General features: G+C 32.1%; 1 protein-coding gene across 47 annotated transcripts in view; it reads left to right on the forward strand.

The window, feature by feature from the left end:
- The window catches only part of LOC111055036 (uncharacterized protein CG45076), a 56042-nt gene that overhangs the window by 19844 nt on the left and 22905 nt on the right, over nucleotides 1-13293 (forward strand). For 5 of the 47 annotated variants that reach the window (XM_039425995.1, XM_039426007.1, XM_039425989.1 and 2 more), the window contains exons 2-4: nucleotides 1545-3410; nucleotides 9807-9995; nucleotides 13016-13128. In XM_039425995.1, coding sequence (XP_039281929.1) covers nucleotides 3375-3410; nucleotides 9807-9995; nucleotides 13016-13128 — 338 coding nt within the window. In that variant the 5' untranslated portion in view covers nucleotides 1545-3374. Of the gene's footprint in view, nucleotides 1-1544; nucleotides 3411-4797; nucleotides 4961-6815; nucleotides 6939-8500; nucleotides 8599-9806; nucleotides 9996-13015; nucleotides 13129-13293 lie in introns of those variants that run through there. The other 42 variants (XM_022342184.2, XM_022342186.2, XM_022342197.2 and 39 more) reach the window with 10 other exon arrangements.

Below are 13293 nucleotides of genomic sequence, written 5' to 3' on the forward strand. Positions count from 1 at the left end.
TTTATTCCAAAAGCATACAGAATTGAAGTTGGGCTACAGTTAATACAGAATATAAAGATGATTTTTTTAAACACATTTAACGGATATAACATATAATTTAAAAATACTTTACAATTCGACAACAGAATACAAATTTGGGACTTTTTTATCTTCCCTTTCCTCAATTAATCATGATCAACATGAAAAATCTATTTGAAAGGCAGTGAATGTGACATTATATTTTTTTCCTATAAGTTCATGGTTGAAAATTTTTTGGTTTTTATATACAATATTTCACTCATACCTTGTACCATATTGTAAATGTTGAATGAAGCTTGATTCTACCTTTATTCATAGTTTTTTCAAGTAAAATTGATCGAGTTGCATATTGAGGGTAATATGGTACTTGATTGAGAATTAGTTTCTATCAGATTCAACTTTTTCTTCTTATCTCTGTGAGATTTGCATGGTATTTTTGATGAATCACACATTCTTCAACACTTATCTCATACCATGTTACGTTCAACCCTTGCTTGATACCCTCATCCCTCCTTTCTCAACAGAAACATAGCCTAAGTAGATCTTTCCAAATCCTGATACAAGAAATTAAAATGTGATGAATATTAACGAATCCAATTTTCAAGGCTATTCAAATTCGGTCTCTCAAAGTTAAAGTCATACTAGAGAACCTATAAAGGTAGGACTGTTCATTCTTGTTAGAAGGAAAAAGACTTTGAAATTATAAATTTAGAGATGCAAATTTTTTCCTTTAATTCTTGTATGCTCCCATATCCCACCATTCCCAACCCTTTCCATTTGAAAAGAAACACGGCCCTTCAATCATCGATCGGTTAATTCGGCACGTTAGGTTTCTATTGTTTGTATTGGGTGATGGATCAGTTAAATTTTGATACCATGTCAAAATATATTTCCTTCATTCTTTCTTTGGGCTACTTTATCATCTATTCCATATCGAAATTTATTTCTAAATCGGTTAAAAAATTACTGTAATGTGTAGGGTTTCAATAATGTGGGCCTACTTGAAAATTGTAGGTATACTGATAGGCTTCTTTAGATAGTATGAAGTAGCTGATGCATCTTTAGAAGTTTTTGCTGTAGGCTATATTAGTTATGTGTTGTTGAAGATTTTGTGATGCAGTTCATAAATTTAAAAAGTAGAGTCATCAATCCACCACCTCTGTTAGATTAAATAAGTCCATTGTTCTGATAGGACAATACCTAAGTATTGAAACTAATACTTTTCGTTAAAAACCCCTTCACTTTCATTAAACGTAATCAGCTCAATATGTTGCTGGCATACAGTACATTAATGTAGCCTAATGTTCTGGCAACTCAATTTATTGATCGACAATATTTATAATTATTGATGACTTATCAATATGAAAATACTTTTCCACCCATTAAAAAAAAAAAATAAAAATAAAAACTCCAAAACCCGTGTCAATAAACACACTTTCAAACAAAAAAGCGCGCTTCCTGAATGCACTTGAGTCACCCTTGAAATAAAAGAGCTGCCCTGTGATGACGTCACGTTGGTGTTCTAGACGCCACGTCACTACGTGGTGACCGACAGGCCGGAGCGGCCACGTCGCGCCGAGGAGCAGTACTCCTACTCCTACACGTCCACCTCGGAGTCCAAGTCCGGAGGCTCCGCCCCGCCTACCCGTAGCTACAGCTCCAGCACGGAGCGGGTGCAACGCTCCACTGGCTCCGGACCGGGATCCACCTATCACTCCACCTCGGAGCGCACTTCTCGCTCCTCTGACTATCCCGGATCCTACAATCACTCCTACTCCTCCACCACATCGGGACGATTGCCTGGCGGTACCTCCTACCGTCACTTTTCCCTTTTTCCCAATGCCCTCATGTATGTAGCTTGACCGTTCATTCAAGTGATGATTTGTCCCCTCCCCTAAACTTTTTACTCTTCCAAATATCATTATTTATTTGGCTTGTCCATACAAAACAAGTGATGTTTTGTCCCATCCCCTAAACTTTTTACCTCCCCCCAACCCATACAAAGCAAGTGATGTTTTGTCCCCCTCCCCTAAAATGTTCACCCACCCCTACCCCTAAAGTTACCTAGACAATGATATTAAAATTAAAGCTTCACCTAACTAAATATTTATTATGCCTGTTTTATATTTAATTATCACTATATGTTATTTATTGGTTTTATAAATAATTGAAAAATATATAGCTTGGTATTCATAATAAAATTTCATCCTCGAGTTAGTTATTGGGTTTGAAATAAAACCACAGATAGTTATTGGGTTTTAAATGGAAATCACAAAATAGAATTTTTGTTTTTATATTGAATTATGAAGATAATAATTTATCTATCAAGCTATTTATTGCTTTACAAATAATAATTTGAAAATATAACAAAAATTTTGCTTTTAAATTGAATATTATTACTATTTATATCTTGAGTTATTCATTGAGAATCAGCTTGCTATAGCTGAACGATCTTGTTGGCTATTTTTGCTGCAATATTATTGAAAAAATATTTGAAAAATAGTCATTAGTGTTGAAACATTTTTATTCATAGATAATTGAACAAAGAAAATATTGAGAAAAGAATATTGAATATTCATAATCAATAATCTATTGCAAATGCTATTTCCTCTATCAAAGCATAACTCCACTCATAATTATCATTGATTGAAAAAGAATTTGAATTAATGTGTAAAAAATTTAAAGTAGGCCCACTGCAGAATTACAAAAGAGTTTCCTTCAAGAGACAAGTATAATGTAGAGGTTACTAGAGAGTTCAAAACTCTGATAGGCCTACAACAACATCAACTTAATGTAGGCTACTTGATAATAATAACTTAATTTTTGATAGTGTATCAGATTATCCTAAAGTGTGTTCCTCTTCCTCCAACCAAAATCAAAACTGAGACTCATTGGAAAAACTCTCCACCTTACTACCCTCATATATCTCCTATCACAACAACAATCCATGAAAGCAAGGGTTGAATAATTTTATGATTTGTCGTGTACCATTATTGTCCATAATGAATTTCACTTTACAAAATCAACTATTCTTTTATTCTTGTACCACTTTATTGAAAAGGTCCAATAAGACAGTGACCCACAATGTTTGTTTGAAAATTATTTAATTCATATTTGATTTAATCTTTTAAACCAAATGATGAGTTGATTGGAAAGTGGATAAATCTAATTGGAATTAGATGCACATTACATCATTCATCAACATGACTGATCTCAAACCAACATACTAGAGATGGTTTTGCTGTGAAGTGTTGCTAATGCTGTCCTTGTCTGTTCCTCTCTGTCTGTCCTTTGCCCGTTGTCCCGTCCGTGTCCGGTCCGGATGTCCGCTCGGTGACTGACCACAGAAGAAGAGAATGGATCTCAAACATCTCACTCCAGCTGTTGGAAGGGTGAGTACTCAAAATAAGGATCTGAAAAATTCAACACTATTGGCTAAATGCAACAAGTTGTCTACTGTATTACAAATGCAAAATGCTAGAAGAATAATTTAGAATCCAAATCAAAATAAATGAAATAGAAATATACTTTTTATTAGGCGGATTCAGGACTTTTTACAGCTCTACCATTCAACCTTGTCTTGAATTAAAACTTACTTTTTTGGTACAGTTCTACCAACAACGCTATATGAATAATATATTATTGTTCTGTGTCTTTTTACTTTCCTTGCCCTATTACCATAGGTAAGGAAAGTATTGCTTTCCAAAAAAAATTAAGGTACCCCAATTTCAAGTTTTCTATACGTTTCAAGATCCCCTGAGTCCAAAAACATGATTTTTGGGTATTGGTCTGTGTGTGTGTATGTGTGTGTGTATGTGTGTGTGTGTGTATGTCTGTGAACACGATAACTCCATTCCTAATCAACCGATTGACTTGAAATTTCAAACTTAAGGTCCTTATACCATGAGGACCCGACAATAAGAAATTCAATAAAATTCAATTCAAGATGGCGGAAAAAATGGCGGATAATTACTAAAAAACCATGTTTTTCACGTTTTTCTCGAAAATGGCTCTAACGATTTTCTTCAAATTTATACCATGAATAGCTATTTATAAGCCCTATCAACTGACATGAGTCTCATTTCTGGAAAAATTCCAGGAGCTCCGTAATATTATTGAGAAAAATGGCGGATAATCACTAAAAAACCATGTTTTTCACGGTTTTCTCGAAAACGGCTCAAACGATTTTCTTAAAATTCATACCATGGATAGCTATTCATAAGCCCTATCAACTGTCATGAGTCTCATTTCTGGGAAAATTTCAGGAGCTCCGTAATATTATTGAGAAATATGGCGGATAATTACTAAAAAACCATGTTTTTTACGGTTTTCTCGGAAACGGATCTAACCATTTTCTTCAAATTTATACCATGGATAGCTATTTATTAGGCCTATCAACCGACATGAGTCTCATTTCTAGGAAAATTTCAGGAGCTCCGTAATATTATTGAGAAAAATGGTGGATAATCACTAAAAAAACATGTGTTTCACGATTTTCTCAAAAATGACTTGACCGATTTTTTTCAAATTCATACCCTGTATAGTTATTTATCGGCTCTATCAACTGGAATGAGTCTCCTTTCTGAGAAACTGATGAGGAGTCCACCCCATCTTTGAGAAATGGACTTTGTAGCCTCCTTCTCGTGCATGAGGTAGGTAGGTAGGTAGAGCAGTTCATAAAAAGAACAAATAGTCGAGATATTTCATCAGTAGAACAGCTGTTTTGACGACTTTTAAAAAATATCGAGTTTCACAATTTACACAAAGGAAAAAGTACTAGAGATGGTTTTGCTGTGAAGTGTTGCTAATGCTGTCCTTGTCTGTTCCTCTCTGTCTGTCCTTTGCCCGTTGTCCCGTCCGTGTCCGGTCCGGATGTCCGCTCGGTGACTGACCACAGAAGAAGAGAATGGATCTCAAACATCTCACTCCAGCTGTTGGAAGGGTGAGTACTCAAAATAAGGATCTGAAAAATTCAACACTATTGGCTAAATGCAACAAGTTGTCTACTGTATTACAAATGCAAAATGCTAGAAGAATAATTTAGAATCCAAATCCAAATAAATGAAATAGAAATATACTTTTTATTAGGCGGATTCAGGACTTTTTACAGCTCTACCATTCAACCTTGTCTTGAATTAAAACTTACTTTTTTGGTACAGTTCTACCAACAACGCTATATGGATAATATATTATTGTTCTGTGTCTTTTTTGTTTAGGGATACTTTTAATATAAATAAAAATATAAAATAGCATAAGTGTCCGAAAAATGTTGTGACAAAATAATTTAAAAGTGTACTGAGATTTATATTTTCATTTATATTGTTCTGTGTTATGAAATAGGAGACGATATTCTATCTTTTTCTTTTATATAGAATAATAATGCGTCTCTCTCACATTTTAAAAAACAGAAGAAATAACGTTTCTCATAAAAAAATTTTTACCTAGCGTACCGTACTTGAAAGACGTTTTATCATTTTAAGTGTTATTGGTTTGAGAAGGGGTTTTCTTTGAATTTTTGAGGTTCAAATAGGAGGATAGAAAAATAGGCTACTTAAAAACAAAATATTCCAAAATGCAAATTAAATCACATCAAAAAAATACTGTTAATTAATGCCAGATTGCCATCAGTGTATCAGATAGCAAAGTGGGGTGTAGGATATTCAGCAAAAGAAAGAAAAATTATGAAGTTAGCACAAATTTCATCTGAAAATGTCTGCGTTGCATTCCCTCAAATCCAAAATAGATTTTAAGCGATGAATCAATAGCAAATGAATCGTCCATGTGGTAAACGGATGTATTTATTTATAGAATATGTGGAGTGAACGTATTTATTGAGGAGTGGATGATTTACTTTGCACATTTGAGCTTATTAATAGACCCAGACTTGCAGTTAAAAGCTACGGTAAATACCTTGCGTGACGGCTTGTCATGAAAGGTCTGGAGCTTTGCAGTTTTTTGTTACAATTGATTCATGGGTAATTCAATATTCATTGAATATCGAGTATTAAAATGAAATGAATTATCAGGTCAAAAACGTGGATGTATTTATGGTCAAATTCTCTTTCATTTTCATCTAATGTAAGACAGCAATAAATGAATAGGTACGGTACCGGTAATAAATAAAAAATCTAAATATATGCGTATTTATACATATATTGTCAGACTCAATCTGGCAATAAGATACAATGAATTAGATCCTTGTTGTTTAGTGATATAATGTCTAAAAGTGCTTCATCCAGTGTTCTGTGATGATCTCTAGGTCTACTGATCTCCAGTAATGATATCATCAAAGAATAATACAAAGGTAATGCGATTATTCAGTTAGAATACAACATAGTTATTGAATATCCTGATTAGTTTTTAATAAAATTCATTCTATTGAACGTTTTCCAATATGGTGATTATGAAACAATTTTTAATAATTGAAATTGTATTGTAACTGCCTGATTTCAACTGATAACTGATTTTATGAAATACCTATTAAGATAATTGATGACTATTCTATATGTAGGTAAGGAAAGACCTGAAATATTGAGGAGGAAAATGATGAATTCTATCATAAAGGAAATATATTTCTTATTGAATCTGCGATTCTATAAACTTCTTTTAGATAAGAATTCAGTTTAGCTCTCACACACTAGAGTTCCTGTGTGTGTTAAGCTGATGTTGAATTTTCTTAATGACAAAATAAATTTGAGAAGCCTGTTGCCAAATCTACTGACATCTAGCATCACAAAGCCTGGCTTTTAGCCATAATTTCATTGGCGAACACCGAATGAAAATCTGTTAGCTGGTCCTTGTTTAGTGGTGACTTCTGGTGGGCATATTTTGTTTTCTCAACGCCTATTTCTTGTTTGTTGTTTTCTTGTGAAGTGATATCAACAGCTACAGTATGGAATCTGGTTCAAGGGGACTTATTAGTAAGTAGGAAACTGTTGTTTGCTTCCAAAATTATTTGAAACAATAATTTATATATATTGAACAACAGGATTGAGAAACAATAGAATTTGATGGTAATAGCAAGCTTCAAATTTTCAGGTGTCCTATTCAATGATTAGCCTAGTAAATGTTTCATTTTATATAAATGAAATATGATGGAGATATAACTCATATTGTTGAATAAGTGAAGGATTGTTAAAAATCGGTTTGAGATGTTTGTCCTTGAATTAAATGAATCAGATGTTATAGAATGGAGTACAAGACATGGTACCTATATAGTTTGTGTAAAATAAGTTGAGACTTGGCCCTCCATCCCAAGAAATTACAGGGTCGCCAAATCGTGTAAAATTGCAACTAAAATACTTTCTTCCGAGTACGTTTGACAATTGGAAAAATAATTTCAATGATTTCTGAGAAACTTTCTCGCTTTCACAACCTACTTATCTTTTGAAACAAAAAGTTTCCAGCATGTCGAAAATTTCATGTTTTCTGCTCGAAATGTCTCTACATTGACGAACATAAACATTAATTAAAAAATAACTATAGGTCGGATAAAAATTATCCAGACACCAATAGAAAGAAGACATTCTCCCCGTTAATTTGATATAAAATTATTACGCATTAAGACGCCCCATGATTCTGAGAGAAGTGATATTCAAAAGAATAACAAATTTTCGCGATATTTCCAATTTTATCATAAAAGTTAAATTTCCTTTTAATCCTTCAACCCTGGATATTTTCTAGCACTACTAGGATATCGGGGATGATATTCTACATCCAATTCTGACGTTGAATTGGAAATTTGAGATAGTTGCAATTTTACACGATTTGGCAACCCTGTAATTTCTTGAGATGGAGGGCCAAGTCTCAACTTATTTTACACAGACTATACTCATCCCATTTTCTCAATAAATTTTGGTTAGGCCTACTTGAATTTTGACATTGCAGCAGCGCAGTAAGTAACTGCACTGAGAATTTAGGAACTTATATTATCAATATGGGATGGAATGATCAATAGGTCTAATGATAATATTATTCTCATTTAAAAATTATTTCTCCAACAATATGAATCTATTTATTAATGCTACTCCCAAATAATTTTTCTAATCGAATAAATTTGCTGAGCCTGAATAAATTATTTGATCTGTGGTCCACATTAATGTTCTTCAATCAATAGAATTACAATTTACGCTAAGAACGGAGATGAGGAATTTCTCCATATTAAGATGGAATGAGAGAGATGTTGATTTATGTAGCAATGACAACATCTTTTTCATTTCATATCAATAAAATTCATTTCAATTTTATTCTGCTCCTTTATTTAATGACGATTTTATCAATACATTCTACCATAGAATAAAAGCATCTTTGTTGTATAAGTTTTTTCTGACTCATCTACTTATTCAAAACTTCATTATCACTTGCTTGCATGATTTTTTATTTATATTAATACTGTCTCTCTTATTTGATTTTTTCATACACTCTTTATTATTCTCATTTTTTATTCTTCATCAATCTCCTGCCATTCTATTATTTTGTGCAGAGAAAACCACAGCAATGACTCCTGTTGCTGATGACTATGATTTGGATTCTGAATCAGAAATTGATGATTCAATTTGGACTTCTGTTTCTCAAGAAGAGGTTATCATTTTTTTTTTTTTTGAAAATGCATCAGATTTCAACCTCTCCAGCATGCAAAATTGAAGTGCGATATGACATTCCCAGGAGAATTTCATCCAGTAGTTTTTGAAGGAATCCCTTTTCATAATTTTAGTTAGAAAATACTGACTAACACATAGTACCTCCTGTATATACAAATAATAAATAGTACCCACCTATAAAAAATTATAGAAATATTATATAAAAATAAATTCCTGTTTATTATCCAAAGTTATATCAAATCTCTAATAAGACAGTAAATTATATTTTTGTTAATTATATAGTTTTATTATATAAATTGCGATGTATAGGATTGCGTATTTTGCTAGTAGTATTTGTGGATAATATTTTGTTTTATTCAAACTTCATTACTTCCTCCTAGTGAATATTTCTATGATTGTTTACTCCCGATAACATTAAAAATGTAGACCATATTGTAACATCAACTGATGCATTTCAACTCATAAAAATCTTTATCACTTCCATGGTAGTTAGATTTTGACGGAAATTTGGTTTATACAAGCTAATGCTCTACACCCTACGCACCTTTCCAAGTTTTATCCCATCCATTCTGAATGATTTTTTCTTTCCAAATACATCCTCCGTCGTCACCTCCTCCACAATGCGAGGAGATCCATTACATGAGCACATTCCTCCATAAATTGTCCAATTCATGAATTTCTATCATCTGATTGATTTTTCCAATTCTGTTTTCCTGGATGTTAATTTGATTCCCAGGTATATTCCCATTCTTTTTCATCATCCACATCATTCTCCCTCTTCCTTCTGATAACTCTTTTAATCTAATTCCACTATAAATACAGTTCTCATAATTTATTACCATATTTTTTTTCTCTTGACAACGCTTTCTAAATTCCATTTCTTATAGATTATACTTCTATATACTACTTGGTATCTTGTTCTTTTTGTACAAGAACTCATCTTTCATCGGTATCTTCATCCTCCATAGCTCTTCTAATTTCACCGTTGTATGGAATATTGATTAATAATAAGCATTTCTCATAACTTTTTACCCGTTTTTGAAAACTATTTTAATAATTCCACTCAAATGTGAATTCTAGTTCAACCCTTAATAACTTTTCCAATAATTCCACTTCAATAAAATTTGTTTCAACTACACAATTTATTTAATTTTACACAATTTCCTAATTTTCAAATTTTGTTTTCAGGCGCACACCTACCAGCCAGGCATCCCTCACATCGCGCACAAACGTCTCAACTACCTGTCGGCGTCCACCCCGCCACCGCGCACCAAACGCGCACAACTCTACGCCGAACTGGACCGCATCAACCACCGGGTACGGCCCCATCTAGCTTACGTCCCCTCCGAGGACTTCCTCAACTCCCGATCGATTGTGGTAAGCATGCGGACGCCATTTTATGGCTCAAAAACACCACAAACTGTGGTGCAACTGGGAGATGATGGAAGGACTAGGAGGGTCCTCTTATTGTGAATAAACCACAACACAACTATCTAAACCTCTAAATCTTGTCGCAACTGAAATGCATAACGGTAACGCATGAGGGTTTGCTGTGAGGGTTTGACAGAAAATGTACAGTTTTTCATTCATATTACACACTATCAACAATTTAAAACTAATCACAAGTTAGTCTCAAATTGAACAAAGAGTGATTGAAAAATGTCCCTATAATTCAAGTTCACCTACTGTATTAAATTTATGTTTCAATTCAAGCTTGAAACAAATGAGATATTTTTCATACGTGCTGTATATCGCACACGCATGATGAAATAAAAGATAGCTTTTCTTTAAAATTATGCATTGATATTACACTCTACAGCTCTGATTCATAATCACATCGTCATTTTTTCGTGTATCATAATCACTACTCATGACTAAATTAATGTATATATTATTTATTTGAAATTAATCTCACCAGATACTAAGATAGGGCATAGGCTTACAATAATAGACCTACTGTACAGATTTCCAATAACCGTTTTTTGAGTCAAATAAATGATGAATTGAGTAGGACATATATGATGAAAGTCCTATTCCATCTCTCTCAATATTATAATAAATGTGTTATTGAATTATTGTTGATTAACTTACGCTATAATAAGAATAATCAATAATCGAAATGTAAAAATGCTTCTTGATTAATGTAAAATTAACTAGCAATTTTTGCAAATGTATTTGAAATGATTTTGTTAATTTTTGTACAGATTTTCAACATCCTGTAATATATTATGTAGCACTGTCTTCTATATCTTGTATAATATCTCAAGCTTCATATAATAAACTAAACTTTCAAAAGTTGCTGTGTACAATTTCTATGCTTGCAGTTAATATAGCTTTTCTTGAGAATTAATAGAAGTTCCCTGTTCATTCTATGAATAGTTGGAAGTTACTGCATATGAATATTAATAACTCCACACTTGTTGTATAAATGAACTATAATGAAGTAATTTATATTGGGATGAATCCCGAATAATATAGGGAATCAGTCACAAAACCAGAGATAAGTCATAATAAGCTATCACCAGAAAATCCAAATAAGAAATATGATATTATTAACAAGAATAATAATAATTTTGAGGGAAATTTTAATTTTATATATAGCCTATGTTCTTTAAATAAGAATTTCACCATCATGAATGAAAATTTAATTCACCAATATAGATCCCCTTGATGACCTATGGGCTACATTTATTTGTGTTTTCACATCACTAATAATGGAACAAATAGTTATAAGTTGTCAATCATTCCAATAAATCAAATTTCATCACATTATCTCATTCACAAATACTACAGTTTACCTTTTTTCTGGAGTGGAAGTTTTATTGAGTTTATACTTTGATGATTGAAGTTCAAGGATTTTTTCACAAACAAATGTTTTTATTTTGTGTGGTTTTGATGATGAAGAAATAGTTTAGTTTTCAGACAACATAGGTACATTTTGTGTCTGTTTACCTGTGGTGTCAATTGTGAACCCAATTTTATTATTTCCCTACCTTGGATAGATACAACACTAGTGTCATCCATTATAATTATATTTAATCCTGATTTTGCACACCCCAGCTTCAGATTGTAAACTTTTAATAGACTGTTGGGACTTTTTCTAGAAATTGCATGCATTTTCATTTTCATATCTAGTTGGATATGTGAAATAATAATAATTTATAGTATCAAAAAGTGAAAATATTGAAAAAATTCTGAAAAAGATGGAGATAATTTGCAAACTATATTATTTCTTCTAATAATTCATATCCTCAATGAATTATCAAAAATTTTCAGTTAACCAGTTAAATGATTTGACAACTTAACACTGGAGTACCAAGATTCTCCGATATCAAACGATTCCAATTATTCTAAGTTTGATATCAACGTCTTATTTAGAATCATCTTGGTTTTTGACTCTTGAGTGATTGTAGCGTTCTCTTAAATAATGAGTATGTGGTTGAAAATTTTGGTGAGAATAGACTAAAAATGGTAGACTCCAGAATTTTCGTCATTTTCAAATAATGAATTCCTTCATTTTAAAAATACCCTTGCAAACTAACGCCAACAAATTTACGTAGATTGGTATTTGATTATTATTTGGTTTCATGTTTTCAGGCTGATTATTTCCTACTGGTATGTATTTTGAAAATCAAAATTAGAAATCCTTCCTCCTGCATGTATACAATAAATTCTGTAACTATAAATTTTGCTTGCCTGTATTTGATCTCTCTCTCTCTCTCTCTCTCTCTCTCTCTATATATATATATATTATATATATATATATAATATATATATATATATATAATATATATATATATATATATAATATATATATATATATATATTATATATATATATATAAATGATTTATGCAATCTTATGCACTACCATACAAGCTCCATGTATTTGACATCAGCACTAGAAGTGAGATTAATTTGAATTATCAAAATTACCTCGCTTTATAATATTATGAATTCGTATAACTGAGATAAAGAACTACCGTACTCTAGCATCATAAAATACATTCCGAACTGATGAATTCCAAAAAATAAAATTCAGAGAAATACCGTTGAATTATATTGATTTGATACCTATATTAGTAAGTGTAGTTGATAGTTTTCGAGCTGAAATTAGAAATGTAGATAATGCTAGGTCCTTGTAATTTATTAGATAATATTAATTAATTTAAGTATGTTTTGAATAGCTATTATTTGCTAAACAAGGAATATTATGGTAGAACGATGCCAGTAATATTGAAAAAATAAACAATTGCAGATTAATTTCAAATCCCTAAAATAACCAGCAGTGCTGGGATAAGAATAATTGAAACAATGCTTTGGAGAATGATTGGTTTTTCAATTCTGATTCCTGATATAATTTGTGATTGATAATGGTTATTGCTGATTAAATTGCAGAATTTCAGCGATGAGACGAGATCAATCAGAGCGCAGACAGCTGCTCTGCTGAAGAGAGTGCACACCCCCCTGCCCCGTGCCGTCCGGCCCCTTCCCATCAGCGGCACATTCGAGTATGTACTATTTATACTTTTATTAGTAGATAAAATGATAAAACCCCAACAATTTCAAAGATATCAACATTTTCCAATTTCATAAAATCTAAACTGCTATCGAGAAATAGAATAGGATGGGTTTTAAATAATATAAAATGAGAGAATCTTAGCATTTCTTATTGC

This window comes from Nilaparvata lugens, chromosome 4 (assembly GCF_014356525.2).
Source record: "Nilaparvata lugens isolate BPH chromosome 4, ASM1435652v1, whole genome shotgun sequence".
Lineage (NCBI taxonomy): Eukaryota > Metazoa > Arthropoda > Insecta > Hemiptera > Delphacidae > Nilaparvata > Nilaparvata lugens.